Source organism: Leptonychotes weddellii, chromosome 1, assembly GCF_054177405.1.
Source record: "Leptonychotes weddellii isolate Sample4059 chromosome 1, ASM5417740v2, whole genome shotgun sequence".
Taxonomy (NCBI): domain Eukaryota; kingdom Metazoa; phylum Chordata; class Mammalia; order Carnivora; family Phocidae; genus Leptonychotes; species Leptonychotes weddellii.
Genome location: NC_138369.1, coordinates 84,174,389 through 84,198,922, shown reverse-complemented (window position 1 = coordinate 84,198,922; position 24,534 = coordinate 84,174,389). Strand labels below are relative to the sequence as shown.

The following is a 24,534-nucleotide window of genomic DNA, read 5'->3' as shown; positions in this document are numbered from 1 at the left end:
AATTGAGAGTATTTTTTAACTCTTTGTGGCATGCAATCTTTTTTTTTTTTTAAAGATTTTATTTATTTATTTGAGAGAGAGAGAGAATGAGAGACAGAGAGCACGAGAGGGAAGAGGATCAGAGGGAGAAGCAGACCCTCCACCGAGCAGGGAGCCCGACGCGGGACTTGATCCCGGAACTCCAGGATCATGACCTGAGCTGAAGGCAGTCGCTCAACCAGCTGAGCCACCCAGGCGCCCTGTGGTATGCAATCTTAAACTCAAGAATTCATCACTGTTTTCTTTGAAAACCTCATGCATACCTTCTGCTTTGATGGTACCTCTATGTCCCTTCCTGCAACTTATCCATCTCCTTTAAACCGATCTCCTCCTGTAGGAAACAAACATTCCAGATAACCTGACAAACTGGAAGAATAAAGATGACTTCACTCTGGTTCTTCTTTGTCTGAATACCTCACTCATATATGTGTTTGTTTCCCCTGATGTTTCATTATGTTTATGAAACTTCTCTATAAAAACATAAGCTCTTGTAATGTATGGGGATTAACATAAGAATAAAAAAAAAAAAGAAAAAAAAACATAAGCTCAATTTCACTTTTGGAAAATAAGCAAGCATCATCCCCTTTCAAAAATCACTTTCTTCTTTTGGTGAAACATCTGGTTTCGTCTTATTTTTTACTTAAATCCCACCCACGACCTGCGCAGATGGCTCTACATTCACTTATTTCTCTCCATCTCCGATATTTAATCTCCCAGATCAGCTCTGCCTCTCACCTGCCCCACCCTTTAGCCAGAAGCCTCCTTCACTCTGAAGTGGCCCAGGTGGGTCCTGTACCTAGCATGTGATGAGGATGGGGCCTGGGATGGACTCCAATGTCTCCATTTATTCTAATTAGTTTTTTCTTTCATTGTGCATAAAAACTTTCCTTTTAAACTGCTCCCTGGGACGCAGCTCTCTTCCATCTCTCACCTCCTTTGGACCTTTTAATTAAGGTGGCCAAGTTTAGCTCTTACTAGTGTGTTCACTGACCTAGAATCATTTGACCTGCTGCTACTTACTGACTATAGTCTTCAATCTATTATGCCCCTACAGTATGCAAGTCATGTGCTATGTGCTTCATATACATTATTTCTAGTCTTTGCTACACCCCTCCCTGAAAAGCTGTGTGACCTTGGACAAGCTACAGAACATCTCTGAGCTTCAGTTTCTCATTTGTTTAAGATTTGTTTATTTATTTCAGAGAGAGAGGGAGTGGGGGAGGAGGGCAGAGGGAGAGGGAGAGAGAGAATCCCAAGCCGACTCCCCACTGACCACAGAGCCTGATGCTGGGCCTGATCCCATGATCCTGAGATCATGACCTGAGCTGAAATCAAAAGTCATACGCTCAACTGACTGAGCCACCAAGGTGCCCCAGTTTCTCATTTAAAATGTGAAAAATAGCAATGACAGGAGTCTGCATTCTACCCTACACCATATAGCCTCTCTTAGACAGTTGTCTTATTTCTCAATGGTGTCCCCCAAATGTCCAGGATAGGGCTCAATGTGTAACTTAGCTCAACACATATTTACTTGGTGATTGTTTGAATATAGTTATCTTACTCAATTACTTTCCTGAGTTAGTTTTAAGAAATGAAACACAGATTTGTATTAAAGTTTATCAAAAGCAATAGACATTCACATTAAGGAACCAATGCAATAAGACATTACTTTTAAATGTCTAATTATAAAGCTAAATACTAAGACCTCTACTCTTGGAATGCTCTGGTTAGTTGGATTTCTGTTAACTGTGAATTTGTTTTTTGTTAAAATAGACTTGTTACGAATTTCATCAAATTTTAATCTACTTTCTTGCCTTAGGAAAAAGAATCTGCTGGACACGCCTGTATGTGCTTTGATGACCCAGGACTCTGCAGTATCTCCAGGGCAGTATTTGGAGCATCAAGAGCTTGCTGAGGATAGAGAATGAGCAGGAAGGTGAGTAGCAGGTGTGCTAACCCAGGACTCAAGTCTGACAGGATTTCTTACTTCTTACTTACTGTGCAGGATATGGCCAATGCTGTCTTGTAGTTGAGGATTACTGTTGGCTGGGTTCCAGTTAACCAAATATTTTTTGACGAGTATTTTTGCAACTCTTGGCTCCTGTACTCAAGAGATAAAACTTTTAAAATGATTTCAGCCAGGTTTGTCACCGCTGGCACAAGTGAGATTTCCTTATGCACACATATATCTTTTTTTATCCTTTCTTAAGATTTCATTTATTATTTTTTTTCATAAGCTCTATGCCCAACATGGGGCTTGAACTCACGACCCCAGATCGAGGGTCACATGCTCTACCAGCTGAGCCAGCCAGGTGCCCCCCCTTTTTTCTTTATAAGTATAATCATCTCAGATTTATAATTGTGTCCAGAATATTTTTTTACACCCTTAGAATTTTCACTTTGGCTGTGCTCTTGAGAAGTGCTAATTCTACAGTAAAGTGCTGGCTGGGCAGCCACTTGAACTGAGGGCTACCATTTTTTCAAATCAGCTGCCAAGGCCATATTTCTCCTTCAGGTCTTGAAATAGCCAAGAGTCTACTTCACAAGATATGTGGGAAGAACTAAAGTGTACAAGGACAGGAAAGTCTACAAGATGAATATAGATGATGTTCAGTTTCATATATACTGCAATTGCCAAAATTACATGTTTTTTGGGTATTTGAAAAGTTGCTGTCAAATGTATAATTGAAACTTTGAGCAGCCAAGACAGGAACCCATACATAACAGCGTTTCAGCCTACATGGCTCTGGTTCTCAAACGTGCCACACATCAGAAGTACCTGGGGAGGGCGCCTGGGTGGCTCAGATGGTTAAGCGTCTGCCTTCGGCTCAGGTCATGATCCCAGGGTCCTGGGATCAAGTCCCGCATCGGGCTCCCTGCTTCTTGGGAGCCTGCTTCTCCCTCTGCCTCTCTCTCTCTCTGTCTCTCATGAATAAATAAATAAAATCTTAAAAAAAAAAAAAAGAAGTACCTGGGGAGCTTCTGAAAATCTAGATGCCCAGGCTGCCTCCCCCAGATCAATTAAAATATGGGGGTAGGAGTCAGATATTGATATTTTTAAAAGATCCCTAGGTGATTCTAAAGTTCAGCAAAGTTTGGGAACCAATGGCATGTGGAAAAATACATGTAAGCAATTTGTAGCATGTTACCTAAAGGACTCAACTTACAGAATACCTTAATTCACAGATCTCATGAATGTTTCCATTTAAAATACTTCAACATTATAATGGTAAAATATTTCAAAAATATGAAAAAGAGACTCTCGGTAAATTAAAAATTATTCTGTAATTTAAAATATTGCCAATATATTACAATCCACTCCTTTTTAGGGGGAGAATATCAGGAACATTTATTTCCAGCTTTCAAATCCTTTTTATAAGTATAGAAGCAGAAGAAATACTGAAAGATGAAGGGAAGAAAGGATATAAACAAAGAAAAACTAAAATGATTATTTACCAAGAATTGCAAATGCTCATTTTCTGAGTATACCACAACGTTCCATTCTCTATTCCTAGGACTTGGTGTAATTTTCAGGGACATGATGGTGGAGGGCTCATGCTTTTAGTTTATCAAAATAGACCTGAGTGTTCCTTTTCCCAGTCCTCAGTGAAAACTGAGACTTTACTCATCTTTTTGAAAAAAGAGAGAAAGAAGAAAGAAGTGGGGGGAAAGAGAGAGAGAGAAAGAAGGAAGGAAAGAAGGAGAGGAGAGGAAAGGAGAGGAGAAGAGGAAGGGAAGGAGAGAGGGGAGAGAAGGGGAGGGGAGAGGGGAGAAAAATGTGTCCTAGTGGTGAGCTCACCTGTCCTTTGAACTGTTCTATGGTTGAAATGCCCCTCCTGATTGATCAGTCCTCATTCAACAGATTTTCATGTGTTAAGAACGTTCGAGGATTATGTCAGCTGAGATTCCTGCTGCCTATCTGGTGGAGAGAACAACTTATAATAACAAACACACACCAGACTTGGATGAATTACCATCCCCACAATCTGCAGGCCTGTTGGGGTCGTTCAATTCTTCAAACAGTCCCGTTTCTATAATCTCTTCCTGCCATGCTATAGGGACAGCACCTGTTGCAAATCTTTGGAAGAACATCTTATCTTTATCATCAAATTCAATTCCCCGAACCTCAGAGAAATCTTCAATTTCAGCGATGTCTTTGGCATAAACCACTGAAGGGTCTGGCACAAATGGGGGCTCAATTAGGCCAGCTTCCAGGCGAGCAAAATTGATGGTTTTGAAGAAAGGGTGTTGCCTGGGATCATCAGACTTTTCTCTGTGAAGAAAGGAGATGGACAGCCTGAGACACAGTAACAAACCAAAACAGGAAATGTTCTAACAATACGAAGTGTCTAGCATTCTTTTCCTGTAATACGATTTCATTTTAATTGCAAAGACAATATAACGGTGTAAAGAATACTTTGGAAAAATAATAACTTTAAATTTCAGCCACAATTTAAAAAAATCACCCGCAATTCCATCTTATGCAGACAGTAGCATTTTCATTGTTTGCAGATAACCTTCACATGTAGATCTAATTTTTAGAGTCAAGCAGTTGACATGACTTTTATTCTTTTTTTTTTTTAAGATTATTTATTTATTTATTTATTTATTTATTTGAGAGAGAGAATGAGACAGAGAGAGAGAGAGCATGAGAGGGGGGAGGATCAGAGGGAGAAGCAGACTCCCTGCTGAGCAGGGAGCCTGATGCGGGACTCGATCCTGGGACTCCAGGATCATGACCTGAGCCAAAGGCAGTCGTTTAACCAACTGAGCCACCCAGGCACCCGACATGACTTTTATTCTTAGTGTTTTGTGGAAATACAAGCAAAATTCAGTGGGGCCAGAACCTGCTTCCCTGCAACTTCCAGCCATTGCATTTTGCTCTACCCTTCAGGGTCACATAGAACAAGGGAAGCATGTCTATCCACACACAGCCCCACTCACATCCTAAAAAACAGCACCCATATTGCCTCAGTCTTCATATGACATGATTTTTAGGAGCTCCACCTACCTCCCCCAATTGCCACAATACTTTTAAAGACTTTAAAAAAATCCATTAGTAATTTTTAGTAGCATGAATGAGCATACATTCAATGCTCAAGACTATGGTTATTGGTTACCAAGCCCTCTTTCCTTGTGCTAGAAATTATGCCAGTATTTGCCTTAGAATAAGGGGGGGAAAATGTATGTTCCCAATTGTGTAACTTCTTGTATTAGTTATCTATTGCTGTGTAACAAACTGCCCCAACATTCAGCAGCTTAAAACAACAAACATTGGGTGCCTGGGTGGCTCAGTCGTTAAGCGTCTGCCTTAGGCTCAGGTCATGATCCCAGGGTCCTGGGATCGAGCCCCACATCGGGCTCTCTGCTCCACGGGGAAGTCTGCTTCTCCCTCTCCCACTCCCCCTGCTTGTGTTCCCTCTCTCACTGTGTCTCTCTTTGTCAAATAAATAAAATCTTTAAAAAAGAAAAATAAAACAACAAACATTTATTATCTCAGTTTCTGTGGGTGAAGAATCTAGAAATGGCTTAACTGGGTGCCTCTGGCTCAAGGTCTTTCAGGAGGTTGTTCATCAGCACTGTGGTCTCATCTGAAGGTTCAACTGGGACTAGGGGAGGAAATCTGCTTCCAAGCTCACTCACATGGTTATTGGCAGGTCTCCATCCCTCACCATGTGAGCCTCTCCACAAAGCTACCTTATAACTTTACACCTGGCTTTCCCCTGAGCCCAAGATAAAAGGCACAGTCTTTTTACTACCTAATCTTGGAAATGACATCTCATCACTTCTGCCATATTGTTAGAAGCAGATGAATTAAGTCCAGCCCACCCTAAGGGAAGGGATTACACAAGAGTGTGGGTAACAGGAGATGGAGATCTTTGGGGACCACACTTAAGTCCAGGTTTTAAAGAAATAAAAAGGGGGCTGTATTGTGGCATCAGATTCAAATGATTTTTTCCTTTTTATGTGAGTAGATATGTTCGTTAAGCATCTGACTCTTGATTTTGACATGGGTCATGATCTCAGTGTTGTGGGATTGAATCCCACCTCGGGCTCTACACTCAGCAGGGAGTCTGCTTGAGATTCTCTCTCTTCCTCTCTCTCTGCCCCTCCCCCTGTATACTCTCTCTCTAAAATAAATAAATAAATCTTAAAAAAAAAAAAAGAAAGGAGGGGTGCCTGGGTGGCTCAGTCAGTTAAGCATCTGCCTTCGGCTCGGGTCATGTTCCCAGGGCCCTGGGATTGAGCCCCACATCGGGCTCCCTGCTCAGCGGGGAGTTCTGCTTCTCCCTTTCCCTCTGCCCTTCCCCTGCTCCTGCTCTCTCTCACTCTCTGAATTAAATAAAATCTTAAAAAAAAAAAAAAGAAAAAGAAAAAGAAAGAAATGTCTCCCCTTAGGGAAAAGTCAATTTCTGTCATAAATCAACCTTGGTAAAAATTAATCACATTCATAGGTTTCCTTTACTTTTATTCCAGTTATCAAAAACTTTTAGGAAAAGAATTGAGGATTTCTCCCATATGCCCCCTTACAGATTCCCTACTATGTCAGATAATTACTGCAGTGGACTCTAACAGTTCTAAACACAGTAATGACATTACTAATAATAATAGTGGGAATAACTGGCATTTATCCAGAACCTACTCTCAGCTAATACAAAGTTAAGCTCTGCACTTATGTTATCACATTTAACCATCACAACAATGCCTGTCTGTCTTTTCATTGTACTTTTAACCTCTTCACTTGCTTCTGCATTCATAAATGGCTGTGCATCTGAAAAAGCCAAACATAGGTGAATTTTTCAAATGAAAATTGTAATCAAATATTATTATGGAAAAGAGAAATCCAGCTGTAGGCATCTGATGTCCAGCCATTCCCTGGGTTGTTCTGTGGTTCAGGCCTAGCCCCATCCAGAATGATGCAGGACTCCTTGGACTTATCTCATTATGACCCAACTGAAAAACAGATATGGAGAACTGTATCATGAGATACTACAAGCTATCTCTGTTTTCCCCAAAGCCACCAAGTCTCCATCAATTTAAAGGAAGGAAAATGCAGGCTTGCCATCTACTAGAACCTACTGACCAATGTCTGTGTGGTTTACATCCTGTAGAGTCAGAGCCTTGAGGGAGGGTTACTGAGATAGCTTCGAAGCTTCAAAGATGGATTTTTCTCTTAGGTTTATTGAGGTATAATTTTCACAGCAACCTTCACCATTTTAAGGTATCAGATTTTGGTGGTAGGGAGGGTATCAGATAAAATTTAAATGTGGCAGAACAAGGATAGAGGGGCGCCTGGGTGGCTCCGTCGGTTAAGCGTCTGCCTTCGGCTCAGGTCATGATCCCAGGGGTCCTGGGATCGAGCCCCGCGTGGGGCTCCCAGCTCGGCGGGGAGCCTGCTTCTCCCTCTCCTCCCTGCTCCTGCTCTCTTTCTCTCTCGCTATCTCTGTCTCTTTCTCTCTCTCTCCAATACATAATTAAAATCTTTAAAAAAGAATTTAAAGGTGGCAGAACAAGGATAGAGCTAGAATTCCATCTATGTAAATCAGGAATGAACCCCAAGACTCTGTGTCTCAAAGAAAACAAAGGAACTGGAATGGGACCAGGTGACGTGAGGAAGGAGCTTGTACCACCTTGAGGGCCACCAGCAGGCGTGAACGCAGTATCCCCCAGGTCAAGAGAGCAACTTAAACTCACTCTGAGCAGCTTTAACTTGGATAAACAAAGAGTTCCCAGGGGCTCAGTAACCTTGAGAAATTCACCAAGCCAGTCTTGACATCAGTATGAACAGTTCTCAAGGAACACCTCAAGTGACAGGCCCAAATGGCCTTGGTTTGCCCGACAGGGATGGCCACTTCAGCCCTTTTGCAACGAGCCACAGAGGATAAGGGAACAACAGGCCACTAAAGGTTTTCTTTATGTTCCTCAGCGCCCTGACTAGGTGACCCTGGAGGGCAGGGCCTAGGCTTTATGCCCTTTCTCACTAAGTGTCTGTGGTTGCTGATGCCAACAACAAAAGACCAGATTTTCCAGTCCCTATTCCTTTTACTCAGTGTCTGGACCACGACAAATCTGATCACTTTATCTTTTGCACTAATGACTCTTACCTCAGTTCTGTAATTAGAAATAGCATGGATGTTATTTTACTCTTGAATCTTGCCCTGGCAGCTTCATGCAGGGATCTTTTGGCCCATCCTTAGGCAGTGCACTTTGGACAAATAAGAGAGGCTGTTGATGGGGGCAACATCTTCTGCCCTAGCCAACCTGGCAGCTGCAGGAAGACTTCTCCTGCTGACTGGAGTAGGTTCTATTTTGGAGCATTTATAGGAGCTCTTGTGTTACTGAACCCTACATAGAGATTACAATGGATTTTCTTGGAACGGTCAATGAAGAAAAGATACCACCTGACCATACATGAAGACCACTCTGTGGGGCTTGGTCTGCCAAGAACAGTATGTATTGATATGAAATTATATGTCGGAGAAGCACTTAAGTCAGACTTGCATGATTAGTTGATCTTGTTCTGCTGCATTGACTGATCAGAAGAAAACCTGCAAAATGCTTAAGTAATCTTCAGCTTTTATTTTATTAGAAAACATCATAAACTCTATCTGGAGCTTTTGTGAGATGCTCAGAAAAGCTTTCAATTTATTTTTTTTTAAAAGCTTTCAACTTCTATGCAAAACAAAATTAATTCACAGACCTATGAAGACAAAGGAGGAGATCCTTTCAGTGATGTCTAAAGAGGGAAAAGGGTTTTAAAATTTATTTCAAATGTTTGTGAATGCAAGAGGGAGGGGGCACTTGACCTCTCTTCTGTGTAACATGTTGAGTAGGCATTTGCTTGGCTTTGAAGGACACCACTAGATTAATCAAACATTATCTCATTTGAATTAAAAAAAAAATACAGAGAGTTGAAATGAAAATGTTGGAAGGTTTTCTCTTTCACCGAACAGCTGGTTTTTATATGCCTTTTCTCGAATGTTGTGAACAGTTTTATTCAAAACAGTCACAACAACAGATGCTTTATAAAAAGGTTTTGCTTAATGGAGCAGCTTCAGGCAATGATCCAGTGCTCTAAGGTGGCATTTTCCTGAAGAAGTTTGTCAATATTTCATTTTCTATACCCAAAGTGTGTTTATAGAGTGTCAAGACAGATTTTTCAATCAAACATACAAGCGGGCAGGTTGTCTCTTTTTTCCCCAAAGCCACCTTCAGGGAGGTCATCTGAAGAGGCTGTTCGCTTTCTTTGCGGCCTCCGCCGCTGTTGGGATGCCCTCTTAGACTCCCTGCACTTGAGAACCCGGGCAGTAGAGACGGTCAGGGGTCACCATTTCCGGTTCTCCTCTCCTCCCTGGGCACAGGGAAGACGACACTAGCCAGACCCTTGGACCTTGAGCAGGGCAAACAAGCGAGTGTAAGTGATGCGCGAGTGGGTCACTTCTGGGCGGAGGCAGTACAAAGCTCCCCGGGGTTGTGTATGCTCTTTTCTCCGCGACAGCGACGGGAAGCCACGAGCTCCAGTGGAGCTGTCAGATGGATGCAGCCTGGCTCTCTGAGTCTCTGCTCCGAAGGGAGGTGCCCGAAGGGAGTGCTGCTGCACGCATAAGGCACTTTGTGCGAGGGAGAGAAGAATTCCCGTCGTTGCAAGCCTCAGAGACTTTGGGATTTGCTTGTTATCATGACGCGGCCTGTTCCGATCACACTAATGCAACAACGTTGGACTCTACACAGCAAAATCAGTTCCACGTTTTCCTTCGCTTAAATGTAGAGTTTCCGTCAAATTTCAAAATACTCATTTGTTAGTTTGGTGTCTGTCATGCTTTGAAAGTCATTACAAATGGATCTTGTTTCGCTATTTAAAACAATGAGGTCGAAAATTAAAAGCTTACCTCCATACTCAAATATTTTGAATTGAGGCAGCCTTGTTCTAGAGCCTTCCGTAGCAGCTACTTGGGAGATTGAGGGTAATTTTACTGCCTATGTTCTGGGGTAATAGTAAAAAGCAGTCATATTACTTCATGTTGTAGTTTTCATATTTGTATATATTTTTAAATTTTGAAAATTCAATCTAAGAATTTAAGACATTCAAGCTCATAGTTCAGTCAAAATATTATCTGGTATCTCTCTTAGAACAAATTAGTAATAATTGCTATCAGTTACTTTATATATGTTATATCTAAACCTCAAAGTTTCCGACTGTGTAAGTCAGGGTTCTCTAGAGAAACAGAACCAACAGGATGTTGAAAGGGTCCAGAATGTACTACGGTAGCATAAAAATTATTTTGGGCTGAAGGCATTTGCGAGTCAACAGATACAGGTTTTGAATTTCCCTTATCTGCCTAGAAGCAGAGACTCCAAAAACTGAACTCATAAATCTTCTCTCTGGGAGTCTTAGAACTGGGAAAGACTGACTCTTAGCACCAGTGACAGAAGTCGGCTCCACACCTAAATAGCCACTGTCACAAAACTCTCGTATCTCCCACCTATTCTCCTAAAAGTCATTTGTTCTCCCATAAGTGCCCTCCCCCCACCCCAGCAATTCTAAGAAATTATTTGTTTTCCTGCAAGTACCCTTCTGCTCCTCCCCTTACCCTATTAAGATGGTCTATAATTCTAACTGATCCCAGTCACATTTTTCTTTTTTCTTTTTTTCTTTTTTTTATTTAAAGATTTTATTTATTTGTTTGAGACAGAATGAGAGACAGAGAGCATGAGAGGGAGGAGGGTCAGAGGGAGAAGCAGACTCCCTGCCGAGCAGAGAGCCTGATGCGGGACTCGATCCCGGGACTCCAGGATCATGACCTGAGCCGAAGGCAGTCGCTTAACCAACTGAGCCACCCAGGCGCCCCCCAGTCACATTTTTCTGTGAACTCTTGTATACGTGCATAAATAAAAGCCTGTCTTTTCTCTTACTAATCTGTGTTTTGTCAGTTTAGTTTGCAGGCCTCTAAGAGGGTAGAGGAGAAGTTTTTTCTCCCTGACAATATGTGTGCATGTATATGAGAGAGACATGGAGAGAGAGAGAGGAGGGAAGGAGGGAGGAAGGATGGATGGATTATTTTAAGGAATTGGCTCGCACAATTGTAGAGGTTTGGCAAGTCCAAATCCTGCAAGGTAGGTCATCAAGCTGGAGACCCAGGGAAGAGTTGCAGTTCAAGTCCAAAGGTAGTTTGCCAGCAGAATTTCCTCTTCTCCCAGGGAAGTCAGTCCTTTTCTGTGAAGGCCTTCAACTGACTGGATGAGACCCATCCACATTATGAACAATAATCTCCTTTACTCAAAGGCTACTGATTTATATATTAAGCTTATCTTAAAAATACCTGCACATAAGCATCTAGAATAATTGATCAAATATCTGAGTATGGTGGCCTAGTCAAGTTGTCATCAAATTAATCATCATACCCATAAATCCCCAATTTTAATACATGAGGATATTGAGACTCTGAGAAAGTAATTCAATTGCTTGAGGTAAAATGACATACAGAGCTGGCATGGGAGTCTATGTCTGCGAATCTAAAGCCCTTGGTTTTTTCTCTATATAACACAGTTACCCACTGCCAAGGGCCTTTTTACAGCTCAGCTTTTACTTATTTTGTTTCTTCTAAAATAGCTTGATCTTATTATTCCCTGTAAGCAATAAAACTCGACTTTCTTCAAAAGGAAAATGCCCTGGTACTGATGGGTTTTAAGTTTTAATTGTATTCCTTTTTGAATCATTTATTCACAATTCAAAATTCAAGAGATAATAGGGCTATAGAGTGAAAATCTTCATTTGCCTCCCTGTCACCTGCCCCTAATTTCTTTTTATTAGAGACCACCAATCATATACATTCTTTGTATACTCTGCCCAAAATATTCTATGCAACTATTTGAATTATAGATCACTTTTCTTTTCTCTTCTCTTTTCCCCTTTCCTCTTTCTTTCTATCTTTCTTTCGTTTTTTGATGTATGCTGTTTTGCAACTCACTTTTTTACTTTAAAATATATCTTGGAGATCATTCCACATCAAGTGCTCACAGTGTTTGAAAGTATCAGAAACACTTGACCATATAATATGCAAATAATAATAGGAAAATAATAATACCTAATCCCAAGTCCTCATCATTAATCCAAACCTGTGGACAATGCTGACATTGCTAATTACCTCTGTTACATGGTAGTTTACCTGCTTCCTAAACGTTGCTCTGGTTTCTTAGCCAAGAAGAGTCTGCAAATATCTTTTGCTTCCTCTGTGAAGTTATCATGTTGGAATCTGACCTCTTCTTTCAGGGTTCTTTGCTTTAAATCCTCTTTACTGACTTTTTCCTTGTAATCTTTGAATGGTGTTCGTCCAGCAACCATTTCATAAATACTGCATCCCATTGCAAACCAGTCCACAGGGTAGGAATAACTCACTTTTTCCATTAGGATTTCAGGAGCCATATAACCATTGGTTCCAGCCTGTAACACCCCAAACAAGAAACAAAACAAAACAAAAACACTAATTTGAGTGTAACAGATGCTGCTGATTGCCTATCCAATACCCATTCTCCTTTTCTTTCTTTGTTAAGTGAATCCTAAGTATTTGGGGTGGCAATGTGTCTAACCTATTCTAGTCTCTGCTCTCCTAGCATCCTCTGGGGCCACCTGGGGTAGGCCATGTCATCCATTCTGGCCAAGAGGATTTAGCTGGAGTGCATTATAAAAGGGACAGATGAGGGGTGCCTGGGTGGTTCAGACAACTGACTCTTTTATTTTAAATATTTTTTTCAGTAAAGTAATGCCAACCTATCATCTTTAATGAAATCACGTACTTTGTGTTTTTTTCTTATGGATATAATTTAATATTTTATTTATTTGTTTGTTTATTTTTTATTATGTTATGTTAGTCACCATACGTACATCATTAGTTTTTGATGTAGTATTCCATGATTCATTGTTTGCGTATAACACACAGTGCTCCATGCAATACATGCCCTCCTTAATACCCATCACTGAGACAATTGACTCAATCTCAGCTGAGGTCTTCTCAGGGTCGTGAGTCATGCTGGGCATGGAGTTTAATAAATAAATAAATAAATAAATAAATAAACAAATAAATAAATAAATAAATAAAATAAAGGGACAGATGGGCTGCCCTTGAAATGAGGAAGTCACCTAGCCCCTCATTTCATCATTAAGGTGAAAAGTTCAAGTGGATGTCTCTGTGATTCCCCTAAGCTCTGCCTCTGTATTTTATTCACAGATAATAGAAAATTAGATGCATGGTTTTAAAGGTTGAACACTTTATTGCTAATATTGAATGTTCATATATTATCTGGTCTGTGATTCTTCCTCTATTTGCTATATAATGATATTAATATCACACATCTCTGCCTATCCCTGCATTGAAAAACTAGCACAGTCATTTTAATCTAAAAAATTCCACACATGAAAATTCATTTAACATGCATGACTATATTTTGTAGGCACATTTCTACTGACAGTACATGCCAAATGACCATTGAGTTAAAAAATATATATTTATACATATAACTTAAAATTTACCATCTTAATAATTTTTAAATGTACAGTTCAAGAGTATTAAGTACATTCACATTGTTGTGCAACCATAATCACTTTCCATCTCGCAAAACTGAAACTCTATACTCATTAAACTACAACTCCCCATTGCCCCCACTCCCTAGGTCCTGGCAACCACCATTCTACTTTCTGTCTCTACTAATCTGACTACTCTAGGTACCTCGTGTATGGGGAATCATGCAGTTATTGTCTTTTTGTCAATGTGTTATTTTAATACATTCATTAATTTGACAAATTTTTGAAAATTTTTTTTTTTTTAGACTTTATTTATTTATTTGACAGAGAGAGACACAGGGAGAGAGGGAACACAAGCAGGGGGAGTGGGAGAGGGAGAAGCAGGCTTCCCGCGGAGCAGGGAGCCCGATGCGGGGCTCAATCCCAGGACCCTGGGATCATGACCTGAGCCGAAGGCAGACGCTTAACGACTGAGCCACCCAGGCGCCCCGAAAATATTTTATTTACTTATTTGAGAGAGAATGAGAGTATGTGTGTGCACAAGGGGAGGGGCAGAGGGAGAGGGTTGGGGAGGGAAGAATCTTAAGCCGACTCCAAGCCAAGCACAGAGCACCACATGGGGCTCGATCCTATAACCCTGAGATCACGACCTGAGCCAAAACCAAGAGTTGGACACTTAACTGACTGAGCAACCAGGTACCCCCAATAAATATTTAATGAATATCTATAACATACCTTGTAATTATAAAATATACATATATATACATACACACACACACACAAACACATTGTTTTCCAAAAACTAACTTGTTTTTGGTTAAAGTATAATGTATAACCTCTGCAGCAATTAAAAATTCAAAGAACACCTGGGGCGCCTGGGTGGCTCAGTTGGCTAATTGTCTGCCTTTGGCTCAGGTCATGATACTGGGGTCCTGGAATTGAGCCCCATGGCAGGCTCCCTGCTCAGCGGGGAGTCTGCTTCTCCCTCTGCCCCTCACCTGGTTCGTGCTTTCTCTCTCTTGCTCTCTCTCTCTCAAATAAATAAATAAATAAATAAGATCTTTAAGGAAAAAAAAGGAAAAATTCAAAGAACACCCTAAAATGACAATAGGCTTCTATTAGTACATAAAAATGATCATATAAATTACTGGCAGAGTTGTGAAAAACAGATGTGCTCTGTAAATTGACCCAGACTTTTAGGAGAGCAGTAAGATAGAGTCACAGAAAATAATATGTACCAACTGTTCCTCTCCTTCAATCAGTTTACTTCATCTTGGAGTATATACCTCCAAGAAATGACTCAGAAGAAAGAAAAAGGAATCTACATAGAGATGTTCATAGCTCCATTATTTATAATGGTCACAAGCTGGAAACCTCCAAAAGCCCGTCAATAAAGACAACAGACTAGAGTCTATTGTTAATACTATATATTGTTAATATATATATATGGATATATATACATATATATATATAGTGGATTTCACACACGGATTACAAATATGCATTCCAGTACATCAAAAAAGGCTGGAAAGTGTTTTTAGTTTTTTATCAGGTGATTTTTTTCTAATTGCTTAAGTATATATTTTTACATGCACTATATATATAATGCCCTAGGAATATTAAATTTCATGGATAATTTCTACATGGGTAACAACAATGAAAAGCATATATGACCCAAGCACTAATGAGAAGTAATTGGCCTGTCTGGAAGTGACTGGGTCTGACAGGCCGGGCATGAGTCAGCCTGGTACTGCTGTTTTCATAGAAGCTGATATATAATTTGGGTGACCATATGTTCCGGTTTGCCCAGCACAGTCCCAGTTTACATTTGTTGTCCTGGCATCTTGTCTAGTTTTGCATTTGTCCAGACAGAAGGGTCCTGTAGGTTCCCCTGAGGCCCAGGATGTAGTCTTACTCGACTTTGTATCCAAACTAGGAACTTACTATGGGGCCTCACGCGCTGCATACCCAACAAAATGTTTGTTAAATAAACAACAGTAAAGATGGTAACTAGATGTTTTCCATTCACTATGCAACCAATACTGAACCATGCCCTGCAGTGAGTTCTACGGATACCAAGACATATGATACCTGGCCGTTGCCCTTCAGGATTTACAGGCTGATGGAGACAGGTCAAAAGGTTAATTAAATAGAGTACAGTAAATGCTGTAATGGGAGTATAAAAAAAGCACAGGGAGGTGAGAGGGTATGTATATGTGTGTGTGTGTTGGGGATACTTCACTGAAGAGTGATAGCTGAGCTGAATCATGAGGGAAGAATCTGTCCCCCTGAGCAGGCTAGCCAGCAAACGAGCACGTGCAAGAGATGGAGCCAGAAATAATGCGGGGTGTTCAGGGAGCTTTAAGGAATTTGGCATTTCTGGAACACAAGATCTGTGGGATGTAATGGTGGGAGGGGAGACTAGAGGAAGAGATGTGGATGAGACTGAGAAACACTGTATGCCAAAATAGCAAAAATTCATTCCCAGTCCCCCTTTTCCCTTGTATCCCTCTACCAGAGAGGTCAGAAGGCTGAGCACTCCATCTCTCAGCTTCCTTTGTACCTAAGGCGACCATGTGATATGAGCTTTATTTGAGAGGTGTGCAAGGCAAAGGTGCTGAGGGTTGTGGAAAAAGGGGAGTAAGCCTACTTAGAAATACCTCAAAGATATAAGACAAATTAATGGATCAATAGAGGGATGGATAGATGGAGAGACATGTGATAAAGTGAATCTAATAAAATATTAATGATATACAATGGAATATTGTTTGGCCATAAAAAGGAATGTATTAATTACATGCTACAACACGGATGAACCCTGAAAACATTATGCTAAGTGAAAGAAGCCAAATACAAAAGGCCACATATTGTGTTTCCATTTATATAAAATGTCCAAAATAGGCAATTCCACAGAGCCAGAAAGTGGATTAGTGGTTGCTTAGGGTTGGGACAGGGGGAATGGGAGTGACTGCTAAAGGGCAGGGGGTTTCTTTTTGGGGTGAAGAAAAGATTCTAAAATTGTGATAATGTTTGCATTGCTCTATGAATATACTAAAACCCACTGAATTGTATACTTTAAATGGGTCAATTTTACGGTATTTAAATTATATCTCAATAAAGCTGTTCAAAATGTTCATGGTAAACAGGTAGGTAATGGGGCGCCTGGGTGGCTCAGTTGGTTAAACGACTGCCTTCAGCTCAGGTCATGATCCTGGAGTCCCGGGATCGAGTCCCACATCGGGCTCCCCGCTCAGCGGGGGGTCTGCTTCTCCCTCTGATCCCCTTCCCTCTCGTGCTCTCTGTCTCTCATTCTCCCTCTCTCAAATAAATAAATAAAATCTTTAAAAAACAAAACAAAACAAAAACAAAAACAAAAAACAGGTAGGTAATGGGTATACAGGTGCTTGCTGTGAAATTCTTTCAACTTTCCTGTATGTTTGAAAGTTTTTATAATAGAATGCAGAGGGAAGGGGGCCCTTGGGTGGCTCAGCGGGTTAAGCGTCTGCCTTTGGCTCAGGTCATGATCCCGGGGTCCTGGGATCCAGCTCTGTGTTGTGGGCTCCCTGCTCATTGGGGAGTCTGCTTTTCCCTCTCCTGTTACCCCTCCCTCCCGCTCGTGCTCTCACTCTCTCTCTCGAATAAATAAATAAAATCTTAAAAAAAAAAAGAATGCGGAGGGGAAAAGGAGTGAGAGAAGGGGATGCAATACGTAGCTGCTGGTCCATCAGGCACAATAGAATCTTCTACAAGGGTCATAAAGAGGAACTACAGGGGAGAGTGAAGAAGAGGGAATCCATCTACCCAGCTCCCTCCCATCTCCTATTTCCATTTGTCAAGCATTACCCAAAAGCTAACTTGTCTGTATTTCTAGATGTTGTCCAGACCTTCAGCAGCTTGCTAGAAACCAGGATTCACATTGCAGTCTGATATTTCCTCCAATTCTAAAAGAGGAGGTGCAACTCAGCCTACAAGTGGAGCCAACAGAGTGCTGTCCAGGAGCGAGAGAAGAGGCAGAGAGGGACTGTTAGAAGGTGTGTGAGGTTTGTGGCCCAGTACTCCAACTTGATGAAATTTCTCAATGATGTACTTTGGTATGGGGCTTTTTCATTTGTGATGCTGGCTACTGGCAGGTCACTCAATCCAGGATCTAAAGGCTGTCAGAATCGGGAAACTTTCTTATATTACTTCTTTGATCATTTTCTCCCTTCCATTTTCTTTCCTCTCTTTTTGTTTTTGGAAATCCTGAACGTATCCCCTACGCTTCTTATCTTTTGCTTCTATTTTCCATCTCTTTGTCTTTTTCTAGGATTTCCTTTTTTTATTTTTTCTAGGAGAACTTCCTCTATTTTTTCCCTAACTCTTCTATTTTTTTTTTAAGTATTTTATTATGGGAAATTTCAAACATATACAAAAGAGAGACTAGAATAATAAACCCAGTATATGCTATACTCAGCTTCAAGAATTATCAACAAATGGTCAGTCTTGTTTCATCTGTGTCCCCTACCCACTCCTACTGGCCCAGACTCTCCTAGACATCATCATTTATATTTCACTATGAGTCTCTAAAAGGTAAGGTCACTTAAAAGCAAACAAACAAAACCAAAGCACTACAATATCATTATCTCACTTTAAAAATAACAAAAGTTCTTTAACATTATCAAATATCTGGACATGTTTACACTTCTCCAATTGTGCTATAAAATTGTCCTCTAAATAGTTTGCTTAAATTTGGATCTAAATAAAGTTCACACAGTGTCATTGTTTGGTATGTCTCTTTAATCTCTGTGAATATATAAGTTCCTCATCTGTCTGCCTCCCCAGCCCCCTGGAAGATTTTGTTGGAAAAGCTGGCTAAATTCTAGAGTGCCCCAGGTCAGATTTTGCTGACTGCCTCCCTGTGGTGTCATTTAACATGTTCCCCTATTCTTTGTATTTCCTGTGAATTAATAGCTAGATCTAGAGGCTTAATCCTTCTACTGAAATTTCATTTCTGCAAATGTTTTTTATTAAAGTATCATTAACATATAATAGTGTGCACAGATCATAGATGTTCAGTTCAGTAAATTTTGATAATTGAATATACCCACATAAATACCACCCAAACAAGATATAGAATATTTCATCCACCCAGAAAGTCCCCTTGTGTCTCTTTCCAGTCCATTCTCCTCTCTACTTCCTAGGCAACCACTTTCTGATTTCTGTCACCATAGATTAGTTTTGTCTGTTCTTGGATTTTATGTAAATGGAATTGTATGGTAGATACTCTTTTGTGTCTGACTTCTTTTTTTAACATAATGTTTTTGAGATTTATCCATGTTGTCCTGCAAATTTATTTGTGAATTTTTTTATTTCCAAATGCCCTTTTTCTTCTCTGAATGTTCCTTGTTTTCTAGCATCTGTTCTTGCTTCATGGATGCAATATCTTCTCTTAAATCTCATAAGATATTAATTATACATTTTTAAAAAATGTTACCTTCTACTCATTGCATTGTTCCTACTTTCTATAAGCTTCTCTCTTCTGTTTGTTTTTGCATAGTCTTTCATTTTGGAGGGTTCCTTCAAATAACAAGTGATCTTTGACTACTTGTATTTAAGAATGTAACACCAAAAAGCTGACAAGAAGCTTGTCAACTGATGGACTTCACTGTAGGGTGATCTTGCCAAGCCATTTCAGTGGGGACGCCACCTGTGAGTACCCACAGACCTTTTGTGTTAGGCTACTCCATTTCCTCAGAGAGAGATATGCTCCAATACCCCATTTGAGAGGGGTCAGCCTGCTTGCTCTCATTCTGGGAGCTAAGGTGGGGAGGGGACTGAGGGTCTCCCCACATCACATAGTATTTCATGCTCTACAACTCTCAGTTGGACTATATGTTCCTGTGTCCAGCTTCTCTCTGGTTCAATCTCTTCTGCTGGGGTGGGAGAAGCAGGGAGAAAGACTACAAACAATATCCAACTGCAGTTCAGACAGTGGTGATTGGTAAATTCTACTTAGCAACACTGATTGTGAGTTCGCTCTGTGTGTGGCACCCTTCCAATGAGCAGATTTCAGAAGCAAGTGACTTTAGTGATCAAAATAGTTAATTGGGTCACCAGATAAATATCAGTTGCTCAGTAGAAGGTATAGGGTGAAAGTGGAGAACACGCCTTGTCCTAAACAAAGGATGTGAGACACAGCTAGGGGAAAAATTGGAAATAATAATGTAAAATGCTTATTAAGTCCTCATTACATGCTAAATATTTTCTCAAGTGCTTTATGTGAATTTCTTGTTTCATCTTTATTTTTTTTTTAAAGATTTTATTTATTTATTTATTTGTCAGAGAGAGAGAGAGAGCACAAGCAGGGGGAACAGCAGGTAGAGCAGGCAGAGGGAGAAGCAGACTCCTTGCTGAGCAGGTAGCCCAACGCAGGGCTCGATCCCAGGACCCTGGGATCATGACCTGAGCCGAAGACAGACACTTAACTGACTAAGCCACCCAGGCATCCCTTGTTTCATCTTTATGATAACCCTATGAGATAGAAACGATTTTTATCTCCCATTTTACAGATTAGAAAACTGAACTACAGGGTGCCTGGGTGGCTCAGTTGGTTGGGCGACTGCCTTCAGCTCAGGTCATGATCCTGGAGTCCCGGGATCGAGTCCCACATCGGGTTCCCTGCTTAGCGGGGAGTCTGCTTCTCCCTCTGACACTCCCCCCCTCCTGTGCTATTTCTCTCTCTCTCAAATTAAAAAAAAAAAAAATCTAAAAAAAAAAAAAAGAAAGAAAACTGAATTACAGAGGGTTTAAATCTTGCCCAAGGTCACCCACGCAAGATTCACACAGAGCTCTGCACTTAGAACCACTACATTACGCTGCCTCTTTGGAAGTAGGTGATGTGGCTTTTTCTTACCCTTCCAAGTTCCCTTCAGGATTTCTTTTCTCTCCTTAGCGTCCTCTCCTTCCATCTCCCCATCTACCAAGGACCAAGACCTCATCTTGGTCCATTCCTGCTTAAGCTGCTTCCCTTCCCCTTTTCCCAACATCCTTTGCCTGTATCTCTGCTAATCAGGCTGGCTGGGCTGCTCCACACTACCGAGATTGCTAGGAGGAGGGAACCAGATCTCGAGCCATGCTCCGGGACCACCTTGCTCCCTCCCCAGGGAAATAAATGAAGAATCAGCCCGCCATCTTTACAGCACTATAGCCTCTTGGTGTAATGGAAAGAGCACAAGACAGCATGCAGGGTAGCTTTAGATCCCTTCCAAATAATTTTCAGGACTAAATTTACCTCTTGGCCCTAAAGACAGAAAATGTCAGTGATGGAATTTTGAAGGGCACCACCTCCTTAAGGAGTGGAGGTATTTCACAGAGAAGAATGGAATTAGAGGCGCACTCCAGACTCTAAGCACCCAAATTCCATCTCAGCCTCCAGCTGAAAAAATTAATTGCCTGCCCTTTATGCCATTTGTCTTCTGCATGTGGACTGCCTCCTCGGAGTGGGGTGGGAGGAGAGAACGGGCCAAGCAGCATGAGGCAGGGTCCAACCACGCTGACCTCTCACAGCTCAGTTTAACTCCTGCAGTTACAAAGGGCCTCCACACATCAGTCTCTGTGTCATCTAAACAGTCACTTTCAGTCCATGTGACCAGAACAGCCATTGCCAGGGCTAGAGGGATCACTCAAGTGTCAGCAGCCACAAAACTCTCAGGGGAGCTTTCTGTATATATTTTTTTGTTCTGTTTCCTTCATTTTGTTTTGCTTTTGTTTTATAGTGCCTTTTGATGGACCCACATAGTCAACACCTGGTCAGGTCAAAACAAGGTATACCCAGCATGGCAGGGCATCAAGCATCAGACCTCACAGGCTTTAGGAAGCCAGTAATAACGCCTCCTTCCATATTGCCCCCCAGGGGGCAGCAAGAAGTACAACTACTACAGTCACCGCGTGTGTATTGCTTAGGCCCATCAGGACCACCGGACACCTACAGGTGTTGAAACTTTGAGGAGGGTGAACACCCTAGGGTGGGATCAGGATCAGAGCCAGCCTGTCCGGACCTGTGCAGACACCCCTTACATTGTCCTTGCTGTTGGATGCTGGCTTCCACTGACCCTGTAGCTGTTGTCACCCTTACCCCTGGGCCCATGGGAGCCTGGTGGCAAGGCCAGGCTGGGCAGATTCTGTCCTCTGAACAGTCCCAATGTGACTCTGGGCAGCAGTGGACTGTGACCTTGGCAGGGCTGAGAACAGGGAGGGGCCTTTCAGTGGGACTGAGAGGGCACAGTTCACATCTTAATAGCTTTATATATCCATGAAAAAGTGTGTGTGTGAATTCATGCAGGTGTACGTTGCCGGTCCTTCAAGGTCAAGATAACCAGTAAGCCTCAGGCTCCCAATGAATCTGAAAAGGCGGCAAGCTTAATTAGAAGAAACGGCAGCATCGTGCCCCCGGTGTGTCCAGGCCAAGCTGGATTTGATGACCGGGCGGGGAGAAAGATGCCGAAAAGGAAGCTCTCTGCGTTTGTTGGTGGTGGCCCAGCAAACTGGCCAGCGGAGCAAGAAACTGCCCGCGGGTGCCTCTTCCCCCCAGCTCATCACAAACCAGATCCACTCGGCAGCACAATCCAAACAGAAGAGGGAATCAGAATGTACATCTTTTGTTTGCCGTGGCAGGAGAACTGTTGAGCAGAGGAAAAAAACAAGCTGAGCTTAGCGCTATCAGCTGTTTCCTGGGGCTCGCTCCTTCCTTCCTCCGAGGGGGGCCTGGCCGCTTTGTTCTTGTTCCCAGCTGCTCCTCTGCGCCTTTAAGCGGTGGCCTTTGCAGACCTCAGAGGAATGCGGCCTGAGACCCCAGGGGATTTAGCTTCGAGGCTCCGCCTGCGTGCGCAGCCCCAGGCTGCAGCCTCCAGAGGGCTTGCTTTTGCTCCCTGTCTGCTTTCTGCCGGCCACTTCCTAGGTGCAGCAGGAACATCACCAGACGCAGCTTCCTGCTCTTTCTGACACCCCTGCCAGAGAGACCCTGCAAGGGATCCAAAAGAGAGGTTTCTGCAATACTGCTTTCCACAGCTGTCCAGCCTGGCGTCATTCGGTGGTGGCTCAGATCCCAGCTCTCCCAGTTACTAGCTGGTCACCCCCAGCCAGTTATTCAACCTCTCTGAGCCTCACAGCTCCTACTCCACAGGGCCATGATAAGGATTAAAGCGATAAAACACTGAGTACCTCCCAAAAGCCTGGCACACAGCGGGCCCTCAACAGGTGTTAGAGACCATGGTCACCAAGTCTGGGTTCCGGGTGTCTCAGGCAGGACAGCTACACAAGAAGAAACACTCCAAAGCCTCTAAGATTCCATCAGATTGAAAGGCAGGGCCTGGCACATGGGCAGAGATCAAGAGTTGTGATTCTTCCACTGGAGTGTGCTCTTTGGTGGTTTCATGTTCCCTGGATCTCTCCGGCAGCGGGCTGAGGCATATTTTCCATGGTGTCTCTAGGATGTGACAAGCAAGGCAACTGCGTGTGCCTGCTTGGCTCGGTCAAGAGGGGAGCTGCGCGCCCCCCACCCTACTGTACACACTGCAGCCCTGGGGTCCTGCAGGCTCCCTGTGCCTCTCAGAGAACAAAGCACAGGTGCAAAGGTTACCTGAGAAGGTACAGTGCCGACAGGGGAGGCAGAAACAGTGCAACAGAAGGGATTGTGACAGAGGGGTCTGGTACTTGGCTTCGTAGAATAATCACAGCAATCATTCCTTGAGTGCCTACCAAGGGCTGACCCTCTGCTAGGCATTTATCTGCCTTGCTTCTTAATCTTCTCATCAAACCTCAGAGGCGGGCTGTATTAACCAGGCTCACTGAAGAGGCATGACTTGCCTGGGGTCAAGCGCAGGGCTATGGCCAGACTAAGTGGCATGTCTGTGCCAATTAATGGAAGGCACTCTGCATGGCTTGGCATGTAGAGCATGAGTTGGCCCTCAGTCCTCAGTGTCCCTACGTATAGGCATCCCACGTGAGGGGTCGGCCTGTGCATCTGTCCCAGCAGCCACAGGAAGTGGCAGAGCCAGGACCGGCACACACACTTCTTCCCTCTGGTTGGCCCTGCGGGCCGTATTTCATCAGCTGCACTCGATCTGGATGGATGCTCCGAGCTTCCAACATGTGTCCATATCAACAACGACGATGCAACTTTTTGGTCCCTGATCATATCATCCTGCATGACAGTCCCCTCCTGCCGCCCCTGTAGGCTCTCTCTCCTCGCTCTTACAATTCCCTGGACAGTGTGCTGCCAGGGCCCCCCCAGGTCTCAGGCCCTCTGCCTCACTCCCTCCTGTTTACTCTCATCCCGGCTCCCTCTTCCTGAGTGTCCTTCCAAAGCTGCTTTTGTCATTTTCCTGCCCGAAAGCCTTCAGTGGCTCCCCAACACCCTAGGCGCTCAGTTGGAATGCCCTTGTCGGACTCCTCCAGCCTTCTAGGGACTGACATCTGCTATGCTCACCGGCTGTCACCCCCTTCCAACCCTGTGACTCCGCATTCTAAGCAGCTGCAGAGTCACTACGTTCTGTGCCTGAGCCCCAGGCCTCTCGTTCCAGGCTTTTAGCTGGGCAGGATTTTTCAACTGTGACAGTATGGACATTGTGGGCCAGATGGTTCTTTGTGGTGGGGGCTGTGCTGTGCACTGTAAGATGTTTAGCGGCATCCCTGGCCTCTACCCACTAGATGCCAGTAGCTTTTTCCCCATCATGACAACCAAAATGTCTGCAGAGATTGCCAGAATTCCCCTGGGGGCCAGAATTGCCCTCAGTTGAGGACCACGACCTATGCTGACCCTCTGCATAGCCCATTCTCTTTCTTCCTTACCTGCCTAGCTTCTGTTTGCCTTGTACATCTCAACTTGGTTGTTATTTCCTCCAGGAAACCTTTCCCGACACCGTAATCCTATGTCAGGCTGGGTGCCCTTCCTATGCACCCAACATGGACAGCTTTGGTCACCATGTATTTTTTTTTTT

General features: G+C 42.8%; 1 protein-coding gene across 2 annotated transcripts in view; it reads right to left on the bottom strand.

Annotated features, from left to right (window-relative positions):
• Positions 1–579: 579 nt before the first annotated feature.
• Positions 580–24,534, bottom strand: part of GRK7 (G protein-coupled receptor kinase 7) — a 34,575-nt gene continuing 10,620 nt past the window's right edge. The window contains exons 3-5 of one of the 2 annotated variants that reach the window (XR_014147273.1): positions 12,207–12,481; positions 3,839–4,312; positions 580–1,950 (exon numbers count right to left, since the gene is read on the bottom strand). Coding sequence is in view for 1 of the 2 variants with exons in the window: in XM_006737464.3 (XP_006737527.2) it covers positions 3,976–4,312; positions 12,207–12,481 (612 nt within the window). In the remaining variant the exon portion in view is untranslated. Of the gene's footprint in view, positions 1,951–2,896; positions 4,313–12,206; positions 12,482–24,534 lie in introns of those variants that run through there. The other variant, XM_006737464.3, reaches the window with a different exon arrangement.